This window comes from Thalassophryne amazonica, chromosome 3, assembly GCF_902500255.1.
Source record: "Thalassophryne amazonica chromosome 3, fThaAma1.1, whole genome shotgun sequence".
In the NCBI taxonomy this organism is placed as follows: domain Eukaryota; kingdom Metazoa; phylum Chordata; class Actinopteri; order Batrachoidiformes; family Batrachoididae; genus Thalassophryne; species Thalassophryne amazonica.
The window spans coordinates 3,554,344-3,576,201 of NC_047105.1; the positions used below are offsets into that span (position 1 = coordinate 3,554,344).

General features: G+C 46.8%; 1 protein-coding gene across 4 annotated transcripts in view; it reads left to right on the top strand.

Annotated features, from left to right (window-relative positions):
- LOC117505101 (plasma membrane calcium-transporting ATPase 1-like) overlaps window positions 1-21,858 on the top strand; it is a 171,157-nt gene that overhangs the window by 132,036 nt on the left and 17,263 nt on the right. For 2 of the 4 annotated variants that reach the window (XM_034164654.1, XM_034164639.1), the window contains 9 exons: window positions 122-301; window positions 1,026-1,113; window positions 1,219-1,325; window positions 2,430-2,621; window positions 3,306-3,519; window positions 4,896-5,107; window positions 5,185-5,292; window positions 6,276-6,458; window positions 19,810-20,014. In XM_034164654.1, the coding sequence (XP_034020545.1) occupies window positions 122-301; window positions 1,026-1,113; window positions 1,219-1,325; window positions 2,430-2,621; window positions 3,306-3,519; window positions 4,896-5,107; window positions 5,185-5,292; window positions 6,276-6,458; window positions 19,810-20,014 (1,489 nt within the window). The remainder of the gene's footprint in view (window positions 1-121; window positions 302-1,025; window positions 1,114-1,218; window positions 1,326-2,429; window positions 2,622-3,305; window positions 3,520-4,895; window positions 5,108-5,184; window positions 5,293-6,275; window positions 6,459-19,809; window positions 20,015-21,858) is intronic. The other 2 variants (XM_034164633.1, XM_034164645.1) reach the window with 1 other exon arrangement.

The following is a 21,858-nucleotide window of genomic DNA, read 5'->3' on the forward strand; positions in this document are numbered from 1 at the left end:
GAAGGTTCTGAGTTAGAGGAGTGACTCAGGACTCGTAAATATGCTTTGCAAACAGAAAGGTCTTTGTCTGTGCTGGTGATCCAGCTTGGTCCTTATGGAAACTTGACCTTCTCTTTTCCAGGTACCCGAAGCCATTTCTAAATGCCAGCGCGCTGGCATCACTGTCCGTATGGTTACTGGAGACAACATCAACACGGCTCGTGCCATTGCAACCAAGTGTGGGATCCTGCTGCCTGGCGAGGACTTCCTGTGCCTGGAGGGCAAAGACTTTAACCGCCAAGTCCGAAATGACAAAGGAGAGGTGAGGCTTTTTGTGGGATAAACAAACAAGCACATAGGTTGACTCTAGTCCAAATGGCCAGTGTTCACCCCTCTAGTTTACCGTGCTCTGGTGTTTTAAACCTGTTTGACTTTAATGCCAAGTTTGTTCCAGTATCAGTGGCATTTTTTATCCTGGAGTGTCAGAGCAGTTACAGTCCACTGTTGGAAGGTTTTATTCATGTGGCTCTGTGTGGTCACACCCTGTGGATTAATGTTGGTTTTTCTTCCACAAAGATCACAGTTGTATTTCAACAGTTTGTGGTTCGTGTGTTGTGTAATGAATGAGATGAGAATAATTTACGTTCCAACCATCCAAGCAAAGCATCATGGGGGATGTATTCAAGAGCACCATACATATGTCCAACTGTCTGTCTGAGCATTTTCTATATCTGTGAGGTCCTTGGGCCCAAACTAACCAAATGTGGTATATTGCTAGTCCAATGGGGGGGCAGTAAGCATAGCAACAGTAAAGGTCATTTGGCACAGAGACTGAGATTATCCAGCCAAGTCTGAGGTCAAGTCTAAGTACATCAGTAATCTGGAGTTACATGAAACTACAACTGCTCTTAGAATAGAACTTTAGCTGTGGACACAAAAATACAACGGAGCCTAAAACTGGCTTTGGGGCACCGACTCAGTCTTACTCTGAACCCTGAGCCCAGTCCAGGTTTTGCTGCTTCACAGCTTCTTGTTTTTATGTTGAGGTGGAACAAGAGCGCCTGGACAAAGTTTGGCCCAAACTTCGCGTGCTGGCTCGTTCCTCACCGACAGACAAACACACCCTCGTCAAAGGTAAGCTGAAGTCCCAAAAACCAAACCTGGTCTGAAGCTGTTTGAGTGTCTTCTTGTGTCCTTCATGTGTAAATTATTGACAAACTCATTTTTATTTTTCTTTAGGCATCATTGACAGCACGGTGGGTGAAACCCGGCAAGTGGTGGCAGTGACTGGAGATGGTACTAATGATGGCCCCGCCCTCAAAAAAGCTGACGTTGGCTTTGCTATGGTAAGAGGTTGTTTTTTCATCATTTCTTCATTTTTGTGAGTTGATTAATTTACTGGTTTATATTCCAGGTTAGAACCAACCTAGTTTAGTGGAGATCTTATTGCCATACATTTGTTAAGGGTCCAAAAAGTGGACCCTTAACAAATGTATGGCAATAACAACAAGAAATAGAACCACCTTAGAGGAGGAATAAAAATGAATGGTAGAGTTTTATGTTCACAAGAATATCAGTTTAATACCAGAATTTAGGCAGTAGAATAATAATACACAATCATATTTCAAATGAAATGGATCTATTTAGGTGTCATATAAAACAAATAATGAATGAATGAGTGCAGTGGTAAGAATATCGTCATGAATTGTAAGATGGAACATTCTGTTCAATGAGGTCTTTCCAATGCATGAATGAAAAACATTAATTATTTGTTTTATATGACACCAAAATAGATCTGTATCATTTGAAATTGTAGGGACAGGACACTGGCAGCAGGGGGCACAGTCAGCTGTGTTTTTGAGCAGTAGTTCTCACCGGCGCTTTGCCAAGCAGAGCGAGTCAAAAAGAGCTTCCACGGCCATTAACAATGTCCTCATGAAGGCTGAGGCTGCTGAATTTAGCTTCCTTGAATCATGGAAGCATTTTTCTGAAGAGCCAACGGAGCTGTGCCACAGAGCTACAGAGAGGGGAAAAAAACACACTAGTGATGTCACCCCCCGTACAGCGAAGGTCAGGTGACACAGAATCTACCAATCAAACGATGAAGATCTCTTTCAGTGTCATATCGTCAATAGTCGTTGACCTTGGACACCTCATGTTATCAGAACAAAAGAAGCTGTGGTTTGTATTTGCAGCAGCTGATGAAGCTGCTGTCAGAAACACAGCAGCAACCACTTCAGATTTCATTTGAATTGGCAGCAGTGAAAAAGTACATAAAGTACATCAGTCAGTCATTTCTGAGGACAACACATTCAAGAAAAGACAATTACCTCAGAGGCAGTCCTCAGGGTGCTGTGTGAAACCTGTAGGGAGGGAACCTCAACCGCAAATGCCGACTTTAGTTTTTAGCCACTGTCTCCAGGCTTTAAGAGCGTGTAACGTGTTTCCAGGGTATTGCCGGCACAGACGTAGCCAAGGAGGCGTCAGACATCATCCTGACAGACGATAACTTCACCAGCATCGTGAAAGCCGTCATGTGGGGCAGGAACGTCTACGACAGTATCTCCAAGTTCCTACAGTTCCAGCTGACCGTCAATGTGGTGGCTGTGATCGTGGCATTCACCGGCGCCTGCATCACACAGGTAGGCTGTTCCACATCTGGCTGCGTGGTCACTGAGGGCCTATCAAACATGTCACAATAGGGGGGTGGGCGTGGCCTCATGGGTGCGTGTGCGGGCAGCACCGTGCTGCCGGTTTGTGTCTCTGCTGCATTAAGGTTTTGAGGTTGGCGGTGACACTCAGCTGATTCTCCTCAGTAGGAAGCTGCAGTGACTCAGAGCCGCTCACCGTTTTTGTCTCTGAACGCGTCTTTAATCAGAAAGCTGACAAAAATGTAAAATCGTGTCTTGGGGCTGTGTATTAAATGAAAGTCACACAGCTGGAACGACAGATAACAGTCTTCTTCAGAGGAGAAGTAGGCTAAATGCAGCCTGAAACCATGGCAACAAATTGCCATCATATCGGTCTTGGTGGCTTTGCACCATCATGTGTGAGGCGCGGAGCTTTAAAACACCTACAAATCCCAAAATCTGAACTTCAGGTCATCATCTTCATTTTGCCAGAAACATCAAAGGCATAAAAACAGGAAGCAGTTTAAATAACATTTTTCATTCCTCTGGATCTCCCATCTTATCAAACCATAATCGCCAGTTAGCTCGGCGACGTCCTTTGTGTGTCAGGGCGGGTCATTCTTTAATGACCCGTAATTGCACAGCTGTTCCAGCTCTGAGCTTTGATGTTCCTCTCATCTCCTGGTGTCTCTGTAGGACTCTCCTCTGAAGGCTGTCCAGATGCTCTGGGTCAACCTCATCATGGACACACTGGCCTCACTCGCTCTCGCCACTGAACCGCCGACCGAGTCCCTGTTGCTGAGGAAGCCGTACGGGCGTGACAAGCCGCTGATTTCCAGAACCATGATGAAGAACATCCTGGGCCACGCCGTCTTCCAGCTGGTCATCATCTTCACACTGCTGTTTGCTGGTGAGCAGCTACTGTAACCATCATCATCCATTAGACAGTCTCAGGTGGACCGTGGACACGGAAAACAAAAGCGTTCCTTAGGCTGAACTTTGACCTGCAGGTTCATCCATTTAAAAAACACTTGTGAAAGTACCAAAATCACCAAATTACAGTTTTACTGCCTTTAGACACAAACTTCTCAGTGGAAAACATAAAAACAATGTGTGCGACGTCATTTGTCTTTATGGTCTGTGATTAGTTGTTGGAAGCAGATATTAATCGTTTGTTGTTCGGGACAGAAGAAGAGCTGCAGTGCAATTGAACGTCTGATTGTGGACATCAGATGACGGGCAAACCGTGGCTTCATTCAGGAGACTAAACCTGCAGCAGAATTCACATCAGCATGTTCAAGAAGATCTAGCAGATCCTCCTGATCCGTCTGGTCTGGATGTTCTTCCGTATTGCTGGTTGTCTGTGGTGATCATTCGGTGTGATCCAGTGTTCAGGTGCTTCCATGCTCAAAACCCCAACAAATGGAGAAGGCCAAGGCCACACCCATGTCAACTGATCCACAGCTATTTTCCTGAGGCGGAGCAGAACCTGGTTGTGCCAGCTGAGATCTGGGGTGGTTCTGTGGTGGCTTGGATGCAGCTGTTCCCAGATCAGACCTTGTACTCTGATGTAGACTTTGTGGACTCCATGACTGCCCTCCCAAAATATCCCACAGTGCACCACAGTCATGGTCCTGTTTTTATGTCTCCACTTTACTGGGAGTCTTGAAGGTCCAAAAACTGGATTTCTTGTGATCTGTTGAGCATTTTGTGTCTTAGAATATGAGTGAAGATGGAAACGATTTTAAACTCTGGAACATCCTGAAGGTTTTTAATTTCTGAATAATTCTAGTTGATCGTTCTCTTTGGGATTAATGCTGCATCGCCCCGGTGCAGCTTTTTACAGACAACTTTATGTTCAGCAGCAGAACAGAGGAAGACGGGACGAAAGCAGACGATGGAAGACTGAAGATGAACAGAATATCTGAGGTTTAATGAAGAGAGAGAATGAGTTTAAATCATCAGTGGATGTTAGAGTGAAGATAGAAAGTAACACAGAAGTAACTGGAAAAGAAAATCAGGACTGTGTGAGACCAGGGTCAAAGGTCAGGCTTGCAGGAGCAGCAGTTGTATGTGGGGTGGAGACATGGACAGTGAGGGAAGGGCAGGAGAAGAAGTGATGGGTGTGAGGAGGTCTAAAGCTGGATGGAGGGAGAAGTGAGAAAATCAGACAAACATCTAAAGAGCAGAACTTTAACTTTCAGGCTGTTTGGTCAGATGATGAGAGAGAGAGAGAGAGAGACAACCCTGCTTCCGGACCGAAAGACCTTTACTTTCTGTCTGCAGGAGAGAAGTTTTTTGACATTGACAGCGGGCGTAACACCCCGCTGCACTCGCCACCATCAGAGCACTACACCATCGTGTTCAACGTGTTCGTGATGATGCAGCTGTTCAATGAGATCAACGCCAGGAAGATCCACGGCGAGAGGAATGTGTTCGAGGGCGTCTACAGGAACCCCATCTTCTGCAGCGTGGTCCTCGGCACGTTCGCTCTGCAGGTACCTGCACGTTCTCCACAGCGCCACCTCCTGAGCGCGCCGCCATGGTGACCATGTGCCGTGTGTTTTCTTTGCAGATCATCATCGTGCAGTTTGGTGGGAAGCCGTTCTCGTGCACGGCTCTGACCATCGACCAGTGGCTGTGGTGTGTCTTCATCGGCGTGGGCGAGCTGCTGTGGGGACAGGTGAGGGCTTTTATTTTGAAAAGCTTGTTTCAAGTCAAAGAAAGGTGATTTATTCTGAGAATAAAGAAGTGTTGCATCACAACAGTCAGTGGAGGAGCCTAACTGCAATTTTAGTTCATCAGGGGAGGTGATGGTCTAGTGGTTAAGTGTTGGGCTTGAGACCAGAGGATCCTTGGTTCAAATCCCAGCCTGACTGGAAAATCACTAAGGGCCCTTGGGCAAGGTCCTTAATCCTATAGTTGCTCCCGGTGTGTAGTGGGCGCCTTGTATGGCAGCACCCTGACATCGGGGTGAATGTGAGGCATTATTGTAAAGCACTTTGAGCGTCTGATGCAGATGGAAAAGCGCTATATAAATGCAGTCCATTTTAATATTTGGACAATAATTTAAGTTTGTGATGATCTATGTTTACTCTGTTAAAAAGGCCTGTTTGCACGTGCACATTAGTTGCAACCAAGCACTGGCTGGTGTGTGGGTGTGGCTTCCTGATCTGACTTTCAGTCAGGCGGCACAGCGTCCGGCCACGGGGTGTTTACTTCTTTCTCCATCTCTCCTGTGGACGGCTGTGTTTGTACCAATCAGTGCTTTATTTTATTTTATTTTTTGAAGTCAAATATTTAACTGAATAATAATTTCAGCGTCAAACTACAAAACTACAGTCACCATGGCAACAAGCTGCCAACCTGAAAGCAGCATGACTCCTGTGTGTGAGCATCATGGGAACAACGGCGGGCTGCGCATAAACAAACATGCCATCATAGAAAACCAACAAGTGTGTGTGTGTGTGTGTGTGTGTGTGTGTGTGTGTGTGTGTGTGTGTGTGTGTGTGTGTGTGTGTGTGTGTGAGAAAAAGTGTCAGGAAAAAACAGGAAGTGCTGACCCTGTTTCAAAGTAAGACTCGCTCCGAGTGTTGGAGCCTTCTGTTTAAACACGTGCTTATCTTTGTCGTCAGTAACCATCTGAGTGCGTTGTGCACCTTTCAGCTGGTCACCTCTGTCCCCACCCACCGGCTGAAGTTCCTGAAGGAAGCAGGACACGGCATCACCAAGGAGGAGATCCCGGAGGAGGAGCTGACGGAGGGTGTAGATGAGATCGATCATGCCGAGATGGAGCTGAGGAGAGGCCAGATCCTGTGGTTCCGAGGTCTGAACCGCATCCAGACGCAGGTATGTGCACCACTCACCACGCACACACCTATCAGGGTTTCTGGAGGTGTATGAGTTGAGGCCGTGTAAGTTTCATTTTTTAAATCTGCTCATTAATTTTGGAATTTTGTGCGTTTATGTTTAGAGTTACTTTTGTTTTGAGCATTAATACTGTGATTTTTTTGGGGGGGTATCAGTCGCAGGATAGAAAAAAACTGCGACTTATAATTTGGAAAATACAGTATCATCTTATTTTATTTTATTTTTAATTGAAAATGTGCCATCAGACTTGAAGCTTTAGCATTGAAGACACAGCAAAAGTTGTTTGAAAAGGTTCAACAATCCCGGAAAATTGAGTTGAAAAAATACGAGGTCTATTAGAAAAGTATCCGACCTTATTATTTTTTTCAAAAACCATATGGATTTGAATCATGTGTGATTACATCAGACATGCTTGAACCCTCGTGGGCATGCGAGAGTTTTTTCACGCCTGTCAGTTACGTCATTCGCCTGTGGGCAGTCTTTGAGTGAGGAGTCGCCCACCCTCTCGTCGATTTTTTTCATTGTTTAGGAATGACTCAGACTGCTGCTTTGTTTGATCAAAATTTTTTTAAAACTGTAAGGCACAACTAAGTGGACACCATTCAATAAATTCAGCTGGTTTTCAGTAAAAATTTTAACGGCTGATGAGAGATTTTGGTCTGGTAGAGTCGCCGTAAGGACGGCCCACGGCGCCTGACGGCGATCTGCGCTTCGAGGCGGCAGCGTCTCACCGTTTCAAGTTGAAAACTTCCACATTTCAGGCTCTGTTGACCCAGTAAGTCGTCAGAGAACAGAGAACTTTCAGAAGAAGTCGGCATGAGGAGTTTATTCGGACATTCCATTGTTAACGGACATTTTGTAATGAAAGAACGTGCGGGCAGAGTCGCATGTCGGGCCGGACCCGACCGCGGGGAGTCGCGACAGGAAAAACACCTCCGTTGGAAACCTTAACGGGCAAGTTGGAACATGCCCAAGCTGTTAAACAATTTCTCAGTTACTCACTTGTTGAAAGCCATCAAAAGCCGCCTGAATTTTACAAATGGTTTTCAACACGGAGGTGTTTTTCCTGTCGCGGCGCACACAGATTCACCGAGTCGTCACGGAAATGACTCGGCGAATTTGCGCGCACGTCTTTCATTAAAAAATGTCCTTAAACAGTGGAATGTCAGCATAAAGTGCTCATGCCGGCCTTTTCTGAATCTTCTCTGTTCTCTCACGACGTCCTGGGTGAATTAAGCCTTAAATTAGGATGTTTTCAGGTTGAAACAGGCCGACGACGGCGCCTGGAAGCGCTGCGCGACGTCCCGCTTCGTGGGAAGTCCTTACACCGACAGAAACACCCCATAATCTCTCATCAGCCGTTAAACTTTTCACCGAAAACCAGCTTAATTTCTCGAATAGTGTCCACTCGGATATTCCTCACAGGTCCAGAAAAAATTTTGATAAAGCAACGCGCGCCGTCTCGAGCAGCGTGTGAAACAAAGGAATTCAGCCGAGAGGGCGGGACCACATCTCACTCAAGGCCTGCCCACAGGGAAATGACGTCACCGACGCGTGAAAAAACTCACGCATGCGCACGAGGGTTCAAGCATGATTGGTGTAATCACGTCATTCAAATCCATATAGTTTTTTTTTAATAAAAAGGTAGGATAGTTTTCTAAAAGACCTCGTAAACCAATTTAATATAATTACATAAGCCATTAACACATTACCCATAATGCATTGTCTTCCATGTACGTCCTAATTTTTTGTAAGATACATTTTTTGTAAATGATGATGATTTACACTTGTCTGCTATCAGCATCTGTACATTTAGCACTGAGATGGAGAGGATTTCAATTTATTTCAATTTATTTTATTTATATAGCAGCAAATCACACCAAAGCTGCCTCAAGACCTTTCACATAAGTAAGGTCTAACCTTACCAACCCCTAGAGCAAGATGGTTCGCCTCTCCGGGAACCATCACCTTATCGTGGTGGTGAGGTTTGTGTGTCCCTATGAACTCGAGAGCTGTGTTGTCTGGAGCCTTTGTGCTCCTGGTAGAGTCTCCCATGGCAAATTGGTCTCAAACAAGAGGCCAGACTAAGAATGGTTCACAAGACATCATGACAGAACTAGGCAGAGGAAATGTGACCCGGCCCGAAGGAAGCCCGGGGCCCTCTTCTGGAGCCAGGCCTGGATGTAGGGCCCGTCAGCAAGTGCCTAGTGGCTGGGCTTACCACAGAGGCCAGTCGAGCACAGACCAAAATGGCAACGTGGACCTTCCATCTCCACCCTGTGGGCTCACCACCTGCAAGGGTAACCGCTGGTGTTGGGTATGCTGTCCCATGGGTAACAGTCGAAGTCGAGGTCCTCGGCGGACCAGACCCGGGCAGAAAGCGCTAGCTCTGGGGGTGTGGAATCACCTCGCTGTGGGGGATGGAGTCAGAGCTTGTGCGGGAGGTGGAGCGATAACAGTTAGATCTGGAGGGCCTCACCTCCACACACAGCCTCGGCTCCGGAACCACTCTCCTTGATAGGGGTTGGGCCTTATTCTTCTCTGGAGTTGCTCAGGGTATGGGGTGCCAGGCAGGTGTGGGGATACTCATGAGTTCCCGGCTGAGTGCCGCTACGTTGTAGTTTTACCCCAGTAGATGAGACAGTTACCTCTCTGCGTCTTTGGGTGGTGGTGGGGGGGGACTGTGACTGTTGTTTGTGTGTATGCACCGAACAGCAGTTTGAAGTATTTCACGTTCTTGGAGTCCCTGAATGGAGTCCTGTATGGGGCTCTGGTGGTGGACTCCATTGTTCTGCTGGGGGACTTCAACGCACACATGGGCAATGACAGAGACACCTGGAGAGGTGTGATTGGGAGGAATGGCCTCCCTGATCTAAACCCAAACAGTCGTTATTGTTATTGGATGTCTGTGCTAGTCACGGACTCTCCATAATGAACACTATGTGTGAACATAAGAATGCTCATAAGTGTACATGGTACCAGAGCACCCTAGGCTGAAGATCAATGATCAATTTTGTGATTGTATCATCTGATCTGAGGCCGCATGTTCTGGACACTCGGGTGAAGAGAGGGGCGGAGTTGTCAACTGATCACCATCTGGTGGTGAGTTGGATCAGAGGGTGGGGGAGGACTTTGGACAGACCTGGTAAGCCTAAACGGATATTGCGAGTGAACTGGGAACATCTGGAGGAGCTCCCTGCCCAACAGATCTTTAACTCACATCTCCGGCGGAGCTTTTCTAGCATCCCTGTGGAGGTTGGGGGCATTGAACCAGAATGGGCAATGTTCAAAGCTTCCATTGCTGTAGCTGTAGTGGGGAGCTTTGGCCTGAAGGTCTTAGGTGCCTCAAGGGGCGGCAACCCTCGAACAGCGTGGTGGACACCGGTGGTCAGGAAAGCCATCCCACTAAAGGAGTCCTTCCAGGATATGTTATCTCAGAGGACTCCGGAGGCAGTTGCAAGGTACCAACAGGTACCACAGCCTCGGCTGTAGGGGAGGCAGCAGGTGTGGGAGGAGTTTGGAGCAACCATGGAGAAGGACCTCAGGAGGGGAAAACTAGGAACCATCCAAGCTGTCTACAGTAAGGACGGGACCCTGTTGACCTCAACTGAGGAAGTAATCCGGTGCTGGAAGGAACACTTTGAGGAACTCCTGCATCAGACCAGAGCGCCCTCTATAGTACGGGCACAGCTTGAAGCTGATGGACGATTTTCATCAATTTCCCTGGTGGAAGTCACTGAGGTAGTCAAACAACTCCACAGTGGCAAGGCCCCTGGGTTGATGAGATCCGTCCAGAAATGCTAAAGGCTTTGGGTGTGGAGGGACTGTCTTAGATGAGACGTCTCTTCAACATTGCATTGAGGACTGGGACAGTGCCTAAGGAGTGGCAAACTGGGGTGGTGGTCCCCATACAGTGGTCCCTTGCTATAACGCGGTTCACCTTTCGCGGCGTCGCAGTTTCGCAGATTTTTTTTTTGTGCAATTTTGCATGCTTTTTTTTTACAGCGCATTGTGTTCTGCATCCTTATCAGGCAGGCCAGTTGTGGCACCGGTCAGCATCACCACGATTGCTCTCACTGCTTCCGATGCACTTACCGAGTCTGCGGGCTCGGTAAACGCAGCAGCGGGCCACTCACACTGCCCTCCTGTCTGCTGTGTGGAGCTGTGCCAAATCTGGCAACAGGTCCAGAGACTATGCTCGCTGTTTTGATGCGGATGTTGACCGCAGCCACAGAGCTCCATGGCCACCGAGAGAGGACTTGGATTCTTTGCGGGTCCCGCATCCATACCCCCGGAGGCAGTGAGCGAAGGGAGAGTTCTGCGTGTGTCTGTTTATAATCTTCTCGCCCAGAAGAAAAAAGAGAGTGTTTACACAGGAGAGAAAAGTGAGAAAATGTTAATGCCTGTTTGAGAAAAGTGTATAAAGTGTGTAGTGAGGGTTTTACAGCCTTAAAACCTCTATAATAATTGCAAAAAATAGCGCTGACTACTTCGTGGATTTCACTTATCGCGGGTTATTTTTAGAACGTAACTCCCGTGATAAACGAGGGACCACTGTATTTAAAAAGGGGGACCAGAGAGTGTGTGCCAACCACAGGTGCATCACACTACTCAGCCTCCCTGGTAAAGTCTCATCCAGGGTGCTGGAAAGCAGGGTTCAGCCTATAGTTGAACCTCTGAAGAGGAACAATGCTGGTTCCATCCTGGTCGTGGAACAACCGACCAGCTCTTCACTCTCACAGTGATCCTGGAAGGGGCCTGGGAGTATGCCCATCCAGTCTACATGTGTTTTTTGGACTTGGAGAAGGCGTATGATCGCGTACCCCGGGAGATACTGTGGGAGGTGCTGCAGGAGTGTGTAGTGACAGGCTCCCTTCTCAGGGTCATCCAATCTCTGTGCTCACAAAGCGAGCACTGTGTTCGGGTGGTCAGCAGTAAGTCAGACTCGTTTCCGGTGGGGGTTGGCCTCCACCAGGGCTGCGCCTTGTCACCAATCCTGTTTGTGATATTCAGACTGAGACAGACACATGGAGACTGAGGCAGACACACGGGTTCGTTGACTGAGACGGACACAGAGAGATGGAGACTGAGACGGAGAATGAGACAAAGATGGATACACGGAGACTAAAGACAGATACACTGAGATGGATACACGGAGAGTAAAGACAGACACACTGAGACAGAGACTGAGATAGAGACAGACACATGAAGATTGAGATGGACACACAGAATCATTGACTGAGACAGACACACTGACATGGACACATGCAGGCTGAGATGGACACACCGAGACTGAGATGGACACACAGAGGCCAAGACGGATACACAGAATCGTTGACTGAGATGGACACATGGAGACTGAGATAGAGATACGGAGACCGAGACGGACACATGGAGGCCGAGATGGACACATGGAGAGTGAGATGAAGACACGGAGGCCGAGACAGACACACAGAGACTGAGATGGACACACGGAATCGTTGACAGAGACGGATACACTGAGACGGGCACATGGAGACTGAGATAGAGACACGTAGACCGAGTTGGACACACAGAGACAGACCCATGGAGACAAGAAGACAGCGACGGACACATGGAGACTGAGATGGAGACACGGTCTGTCTCTGAGACAGACACACCGAGATGGACACACAGAATCGTTGACTGAGACGGACACATGGAGACTGAGATGGAGACACAGAGGCCGAGACAGACACACGGAGACTGAGACGGACACATGGAGACTGATAGGGAGACACATAGGCTGAGACAGACACATGGAGACAAGAAGACAGCGACGGACACATGGAGACTGAGATGGAGACACGGTCTGTCTCTGAGACAGACACACCGAGATGGACACAGAATCGTTGACTGAGACGGACACATGGAGACTGAGATCAATCAATCAATCAACTTTTTTCTTATATAGCGCCAAATCACAACAAACAGTTGCCCCAAGGCGCTCCATATTGTAAGGCAAGGCCATACAATAATTATGAAAAACCCCAACGGTCAAAACGACCCCCTATGAGCAAGCACTTGGCCACAGTGGGAAGGAAAAACTCCCTTTTAACAGGAAGAAACCTCCAGCAGAACCAGGCTCAGGGAGGGGCAGTCTTCTGCTGAGACTGGTTGGGGCTGAGGGAAAGAACCAGGAAAAAGAGATCGATCACCAATGATTAAATGCAGAGTGGTGCATACGGAGCAAAAAGAGAAAGAAACAGTGCATCATGGGAACCCCCCCACAGTCTACGTCTAAAGCAACATAACCAAGGGATGGTCCAGGGTCACCCGATCCAGCCCTAACTATAAGCCTTAGCGAAAAGGAAAGTTTTAAGCCTAATCTTAAAAGTAGAGAGGGTGTCTGTCTCCCTGATCTGAATTGGGAGCTGGTTCCACAGGAGAGGAGCCTGAAAGCTGAAGGCTCTGCCTCCCATTCTACTCTTACAAACCCTAGGAACTACAAGTAAGCCCGCAGTCTGAGAGCGAAGCGCTCTAATGGGGTAATATGGTACTACGAGGTCCCTAAGATAAGATGGGACCTGATTATTCAAAACCTTATAAGTAAGAAGAAGAATTTTAAATTCTATTCTAGAATTAACAGGAAGCCAATGAAGAGAGGCCAACACGGGTGAGATATGCTCTCTCCTGCTAGTCCCCGTCAGTACTCTAGCTGCAGCATTCTGAACCAACTGAAGGCTTTTTAGGGAACTTTTAGGACAACCTGATAATAATGAATTACAATAGTCCAGCCTAGAGGAAATAAATGCATGAATTAGTTTTTCAGCATCACTCTGAGACAAGACCTTTCTGATTTTAGAGATATTGCGTAAATGCAAAAAGGCAGTCCTACATATTTGTTTAATATGCGCTTTGAATGACATATCCTGAAAGCAGGAAATTAGAGGTCATCCATGTCTTTATGTCTGTTAGACAATCCTGCAGTTTAGCTAATTGGTGTGTATCCTCTGGCTTCATGGATAGATAAAGCTGGGTATCATCTGCGTAACAATGAAAATTTAAGCAATACCGTCTAATAATACTGCCTAAGGGAAGCATGTATAAAGTGAATAAAATTGGTCCTATCACAGAACCTTGTGGAACTCCATAATTAACTTTAGTCTGTGAAGAAGATTCCCCATTTACATGAACAAACTGTAATCTATTAGACAAATATGATTCAAACCACCGCAGCGCAGTGCCTTTAATACCTATGACATGCTCTAATCTCTGTAATAAAATTTTATGGTCAACAGTATCAAAAGCAGCACTGAGGTCCAACAGAACAAGCACAGAGATAAGTCCACTGTCTGAAGCCATAAGAAGATCATTTGTAACCTTCACTAATGCTGTTTCTGTACTATGATGAATTCTAAAACCTGACTGAAACTCTTCAAATAGACCATTCCTCTACAGGTGATCAGTTAGCTGTTTTACAACTACCCTCTCAAGAATCTTTGAGAGAAAAGGAAGGTTGGAGATTGGCCTATAATTAGCTAAGATAGCTGGGTCAAGTGATGGCTTTTTAAGTAATGGTTTAATTACTGCCACCTTAAAGGCCTGTGGTACATAACCAACTAACAAAGATAGATTGATCATATTTAAGATTGAAGCATTAAATAATGGTAGGACTTCCTTGAGCAGCCTGGTAGGAATGGGGTCTAATAAACATGTTGATGGTTTGGATGAAGTAACTAATGAAAATAACTCAGACAGAACAATCGGAGAGAAAGAGTCTAACCAAATACCGGCATCACTGAAAGCAGCCAAAGATAACGATACATCTTTGGGATGGTTATGAGTAATTTTTTCTCTAATAGTCAAAATTTTGTTAGCAAAGAAAGTCATGAAGTCATTACTAGTTAAAGTTAATGGAATACTCAGCTCAATAGAGCTCTGACTCTTTGTCAGCCTGGCTACAGTGCTGAAAAGAAACCTGGGGGTTGTTCTTATTTTCTTCAATTAGTGATGACTAGAAAGATGTCCTAGCTTTACGGAGGGCTTTTTTATAGAGCAACAAACTCTTTTTCCAGGCTAAGTGAAGATCTTCTAAATTAGTGAGACGCCATTTCCTCTCCAACTTACGGGTTATCTGCTTTAAGCTGCGAGTTTGTGAGTTATACCACGGAGTCAGACACTTCTGATTTAAAGCTCTCTTTTTCAGAGGAGCTACAGCATCCAAAGTTGTCTTCAATGAGGATGTAAAACTATTGACGAGATACTCTATCTCACTTACAGAGTTTAGGTAGCTACTCTGCTCTGTGTTGGTATATGACATTAGAGAACATAAAGAAGGAATCATATCCTTAAACCTAGTTACAGCGCTTTCTGAAAGACTTCTAGTGTAATGAAACTTATTCCCCACTGCAGGGTAGTCCATCAGGGTAAATGTAAATGTTATTAAGAAATGATCAGACAGAAGGGAGTTTTCAGGGAATACTGTTAAGTCTTCTATTTCCATACCATAAGTCAGAACAAGATCTAAGATATGATTAAAGTGGTGGGTGGACTCATTTACTTTTTGAGCAAAGCCGATAGAGTCTAATAATAGATTAAATGCAGTGTTGAGGCTGTCATTCTCAGCATCTGTGTGGATGTTAAAATCGCCCACTATAATTATCTTATCTGAGCTAAGCACTAAGTCAGACAAAAGGTCTGAAAATTCACAGAGAAACTCACAGTAACGACCAGGTGGACGATAGATAATAACAAATAAAACTGGTTTTTGGGACTTCCAATTTGGATGGACAAGACTAAGAGTCAAGCTTTCAAATGAATTAAAGCTCTGTCTGGGTTTTTGATTAATTAATAAACTGGAATGGAAGATTGCTGCTAATCCTCCGCCCCGGCCCGTGCTACGAGCATTCTGACAGTTAGTGTGACTCGGGGGTGTTGACTCATTTAAACTAACGTATTCATCCTGCTGTAACTAGGTTTCTGTAAGGCAGAATAAATCAATATGTTGATCAATTATTATATCATTTACCAACAGGGACTTAGAAGAGAGAGACCTAATGTTTAATAGACCACATTTAACTGTTTTAGTCTGTGGTGCAGTTGAAGGTGCTATATTATTTTTTCTTTTTGAATTTTTATGCTTAAATAGATTTTTGCTGGTTATTGGTGGTCTGGGAGCAGGCACCGTCTCTACGGGGATGGGGTAATGAGGGGATGGCAGGGGGAGAGAAGCTGCAGAGAGGTGTGTAAGACTACAACTCTGCCTCCTGGTCCCAACGCTGGACAGTCACAGTTTGGAGGATTTAAGAAAATTGGCCAGATTTCTAGAAATGAGAGCTGCTCCCTCTAAAGTGGGATGGATGCCGTCTCTCCTAACAAGACCAGGTTTTCCCCAGAAGCTTTGCCAATTATCAATGAAGCCCACCTCATTTTTTGGACACCACTCAGACAGCCAGCAATTCAAGGAGAACATGTGGCTAAACATGTCACTCCTGGTCTGATTGGGGAGGGGCCCAGAGAAAACTACAGAGTCCGACATTGTTTTTGCAAAGTTACACACCGATTTAATGTTAATTTTAGTGACCTCCGATTGGCGTAACCGAGTGTCATTACTGCCGACGTGAATTACAATCTTACCAAATTTACGCTTAGCCTTAGCCAGCAATTTCAAATGTCCTTCGATGTCGCCTGCTCTGGCCCCCGGAAGACAATTGACAATGGTTGCTGGTGTCGCTAACTTCACATTTCTCAAAACAGAGTCGCCAATAACCAGAGTTTGATCCTCAGCGGGTGTATCGTCGAGTGGGGAAAAACGGTTAGAGATGTGAACGGGTTGACGGTGTACACGGGGCTTCTGTTTAGGGCTACGCTTCCTCCTCACAGTCACCCAGTCAGCCTGCTTTCCCGACTGCACGGGATCTGCCAGGGGGGAACTAACGGCGGCTAAGCTAACTTGGTCCGCACCGACTACAGGGGCCTGGCTAGCTGTAGAATTTTCCACGGTGCGGAGCCGAGCCTCCAATTCGCCCAGCCTGGCCTCCAAAGCTACGAATAAGCTACACTTATTACAAGTACCGTTACTGCTAAAGGAGGCCGAGGAATAACTAAACATTTCACACCCAGAGCAGAAAAGTGCGGGAGAGACAGGAGAAGCCGCCATGCTAAACCGGCTAAGAGCTAGTAGCTGCGCTAAGCTAGCGGATTCCTAAAAACACACAAAGTGAATAATGTGCAAATAATCCAGAGGTGATTCAGCAGAAGGAGTGCCTCAATGAAGGCACCAAACAGGCCATGAAGCAGCACAGGCAACGCACGACAACAGCGCTAAAATAAAATAAAAATAAAAAAAAATAAAAAAATAAAAACGAAAGCGTTAGCAAGCTAGTTAGCTTGCCAACGCTAATGAAAGTTAGCTGATAAAAGTGCTCCGTCGCGATGTTTCGACCGTTAGAGGTCTTCCTTAGGCGTTGGAGCACAGTAAAAAAGTTAAAAAAGTAAAAAGGTAAAAAAGTCTTGAAAAAGACTGTTAGTTCAAGTCCAAAGCAGCAGGTAGCAGTCTCTGTGTAAACAGCCCCAACAGAGAGCCAAAATTCTGATGCAATCTCACTCCGAAGACCAAGTCAGCAAAGTCCACGTTCCCAGAGAGAGATGGAGACACAGAGGCCGAGACAGACACATGGAGACTGAGACAGACACATGGAGACTGAGATGGAGACACATAGGCTGAGACAGACACATGGAGACAAGAAGACAGCGACGGACACATGGAGACTGAGATGGAGACACATAGGCTGAGACAGACACATGGAGACAAGAAGACAGCGACGGACACATGGAGACTGAGATGGAGACACATAGGCTGAGACAGACACATGAAGACAAGAAGACAGCGACGGACACATGGAGACTGAGATGGAGACACGGTCTGTCTCTGAGACAGACACACCGAGATGGACACACAGAATCGTTGACTGAGATGGACACATGGAGACATGGAGACCAATACGGACACACAGATACGGACACATGGACACTGAGATCGAGACACGGAGGCCAAGACAGACACACAGAGACTGAGACGGACACACGGAGACTAAGACGGACACACGGAGACACAGACACTGAGACGGACACACGGAGACTGAGACGGACACATGGAGACACAGACACTGAGACGGACACACGGAGACACAGACACTGAGACGGACACACGGAGAGACAGACACTGAGACGGACACACAGACACTGAGACGGACACATGGAGACACAGACACTGAGACGGACACACAGACACTGAGACGGACACATGGAGACACAGACACTGAGACGGACACACGGACACTGAGACGGACACATGGAGACACAGACACTGAGACGGACACATGGAGACACAGACACTGAGACGGACACACGGACACTGAGACGGACACATGGAGACACAGACACTGAGACGGACACACAGACACTGAGACGGACACACGGAGAGACAGACACTGAGACGGACACACAGACACTGAGACGGACACATGGAGACACAGACACTGAGACGGACACACGGACACTGAGACGGACACATGGAGACACAGACACTGAGACGGACACACAGACACTGAGACGGACACATGGAGACATGGAGACCAAGACGGACACACAGATACGGACACATGGACACTGAGATCGAGACGCGGAGGCCAAGACAGACACACAGAGACTGAGACGGACACACGGAGACTAAGACGGACACATGGAGACACAGACACTGAGACGGACACACGGAGACTGAGATGCCTTTTTGTACCATAAAACACCAGTTTTATTTTTATTTTTTCGTTACAGTGTATTCTGTAGTCAGTGTTACGTTTCCTGCCCCGCCCCTTTTTGTGTGTCTGCTCCAAAATATGTTTTTAATTATAGACCACGCCCACCTCTTCCTACGTTAGCGTTCAGTAACCTGATCATTGGTGATGTAATGACTGAACTGTGATTAGAAACATTTGAGGTTTTTGTCTCTCTGTTAGTGGAGCGCCTTCAGCGGGCGTGTGCGCTTACTGAGTGCCGCTCTGGTTCATCTTCACTGCTGTTCACAGCTTTAGGCTCCTCCCACAGAGCTGAGGAGACAGAGTGAGCTTTGTGTGGGTGGCCCCTTCTCTCCCTGGAGGCTTCATTAGTGTCCATGCTAACACCCACGCAGTAGCATGACAGTCTTTTTCTTCTTCCTGTTCAACAAAAACAACCTTTATGATGTCATAGCGCCTGGGATGCAATGACAGCGCACAAACATCTGGAGCCGCGTTATTCCAACCTGACCTCAGACAGAGTCCTGACCTGACTGTGGCGAGCAAATCCAGGATCAGCTCTGCTGAGGGTTTGAGTCATCAACCATCAGAGAGACACTCCCTGTGTCTGATCACATTCCAAACAGAACTTGCCTTTTTCCAGGCCAAGGTCCAGGTTCAGATCAGACCGTCTGGGCTGAGGATCAGGATTCAGTTCAGTGAAATTCAACAGCAGAGGTCGCCAGAGGGACAAGAGCTGGGCTAATGGGAGGGAGGGTGGGTGGGAGGAAGACATGCAGATGGGAGGGAGGGAGGCGAGTGGATTGGTGGGAGGGAGGTGAGAAGATGGGAGGGAGGGAGGGAGGGAGAGAGGGAGGCGAGTGGATGGGTGGGAGGGAGGCGAGAAGATGGGAGGGAGGAAGACATGCATATGAGAGGGAGGGAGGTGAGCGAGCGAGTTGGGAGGTGCGTGAACAACTGGGAGGAGGAAATTCTGGGAGCTAATTATTTGTTTTAATTGTTCCTTTCTCTGTAATCCAGTGGGCGGGGCTGAACACCTCAACAGTCAAGCATAATGAGGAATAATTAACTACAAGAAGCAGCGTTATCAGTCGCTGCTCGTCACTCGTTGCTCCGCCCTGACGGCGTTTTCATCCTCACACACAGAATGTTTTCTTCTTTCTACTTTCCCTTTATGATGTCACTGATATTTGGTAGTTAGCAGCTGATACAGAATCCGCTTCGCTGGCGCTGACATTCCGACAGTTGATGTCATGTTTCACTTCCTAAACTTTTTTAATGGATTTCTCACAGATGAAGTAGTTGATTAAATGTGGGCGGTGCTGTGAGAGGTGTGACTACTGATGTTTTAAAATAAGCTTTGTGGTTGGTTTGTTTGTTTGTTTGTTTTTGCAAAGTGTTTGTGCTTTAATCTGAAAGTCGTGTGTCTGAAGATGTGACCAGCAACAGCCTGGTGGGGGCGCCAGACTAACCCTGTGATTGTTTGTGTTTCAGAGGCCTGCTTTTCTTCTTCTCTAACCGCTCTAACTGCTCTGCTGTTTGCCATCTAACCTTCTGCTCTGGCTGTCCTTCAGATGGATGTGGTCTATACCTTCCAGACCGGTCAGGCGGTGCCCGGTGCCCTGCGCCGCCAGCCGTCTGTCATCAGCCAGCACAATGATGCCACTGCCGCCAAAACCCTTTCCAGCCCCACTCACCTCGGGCTTAGCTCCTCCTCTTCTCTCACCAACTCGGCCGGGGCTCCACCCCCTCCTGCTGCTTCCTCCTGTACTGCAGGCAGTGAGTGTGGTGACCAGAGGCCAGCTAAAGCCACGCCCCCACCCAGCTGGCCTCTGTTACCGTTTCCACCTGCTCACTCCTCATCTCACCCTTTCATATCATCTCTCCTTCTGACATTACCTCACCCTCTGACTTCATCTCACCCTCTGACATCATCTCTCTGTCATCATCTCACCCTCTGACATCATCTCACCCTCTGACATCATCTCACCCTCTGACATCCTCTCTCTGACTTCATCTCACCCTCTGACATCCTCTCTCTGACTTCATCTCACCCTCTGTCATCATCTCGCCCTCTGACATCATCTCACCCTCTGACATCATCTCTGTCATCATCTCACCCGCTGACAACATCTCTCTGTCATCATCTCACCCTCTGACATCATCTCACCCTCTGACATCCTCTCTCTGACTTCATCTCACCCTCTAACATCATCTCTCTGTCATCATCTCACTCTCTGTCATCATCTCACCCTCTAACATCATCTCTCTGTCATCATCTCACCCTCTGTTATCATCTCACCCTCTAACATCATCTCTGTCATCATCTCACCCTCTGTCATCATCTCACCCTAGGACATATTCTCACCTTCTGACATATTCTCACCTTCTGACATATTCTCACCCTCTGTCATCATCTCACCTTCTGACATCATTTCTCTGACATCATCTCACCCTCTGAAATCATCTCTCTGATTTCATCTCACCTTCTGAAATCATCTCTCTGATTTCATCTCACCTTCTGACATATTCTCACCCTCTGACTTCATCTCACCTTCTGACATATTCTCACCCTCACCCTCTGTCATCATCTCACCTTCTGACATCATTTCTCTGACATCATCTCACCCTCTGAAATCATCTCTCTGATTTCATCTCACCTTCTGAAATCATCTCTCTGATTTCATCTCACCTTCTGACATATTCTCACCCTCTGTCATCATCTCACCTTCTGACATCATTCATCTTACCTTCTGACATCATCTCACCCTCTGACATCCTCTCTCTGACTTCATCTCACCCTCTAACATCATCTCTCTGTCATCATCTCACCCTCTGACATCATCTCACCCTCTGACATCATCTCACCCTCTGACATATTCTCACCCTCTGACATATTCTCACCCTCTGACATATTCTCACCCTCTGTCATTATCTCACCTTCTGACATCATCTCTCTGACATCATCTCACCCTCTGTCATCATCTCACCCTCTGACATCATCTCACCCTCTGAAATCATCTCTCTGATTTCATCTCACCTTCTGAAATCATCTCTCTGATTTCATCTCACCTTCTGACATATTCTCACCCTCTGACTTCATCTCACCTTCTGACATATTCTCACCCTCACCCTCTGTCATCATCTCACCTTCTGACATATTCTCACCCTCACCCTCTGTCATCATCTCACCTTCTGACATCATCTCTCTGACATCATCTCACCCTCTGTCATCATCTCACCCTCTGACATCATCTCACCCTCTGAAATCATCTCTCTGATTTCATCTCACCTTCTGAAATCATCTCTCTGATTTCATCTCACCTTCTGACATATTCTCACCCTCTGACTTCATCTCACCTTCTGACATATTCTCACCCTCACCCTCTGTCATCATCTCACCTTCTGACATATTCTCACCCTCACCCTCTGTCATCATCTCACCTTCTGACATCATTCATCTCACCTTCTGACATATTCTCACCCTCTGTAATCACCTCACCCTTTGACATTGTCTCACCCTCTGACTTCGTCTCGCTCTCTGAAGTCTTCATGTTTCTGCTGTCTGTCACGTCTCCAGCATGCCTGTACATTTCTCTAAAATGTCTCAGATGTTTCCTATT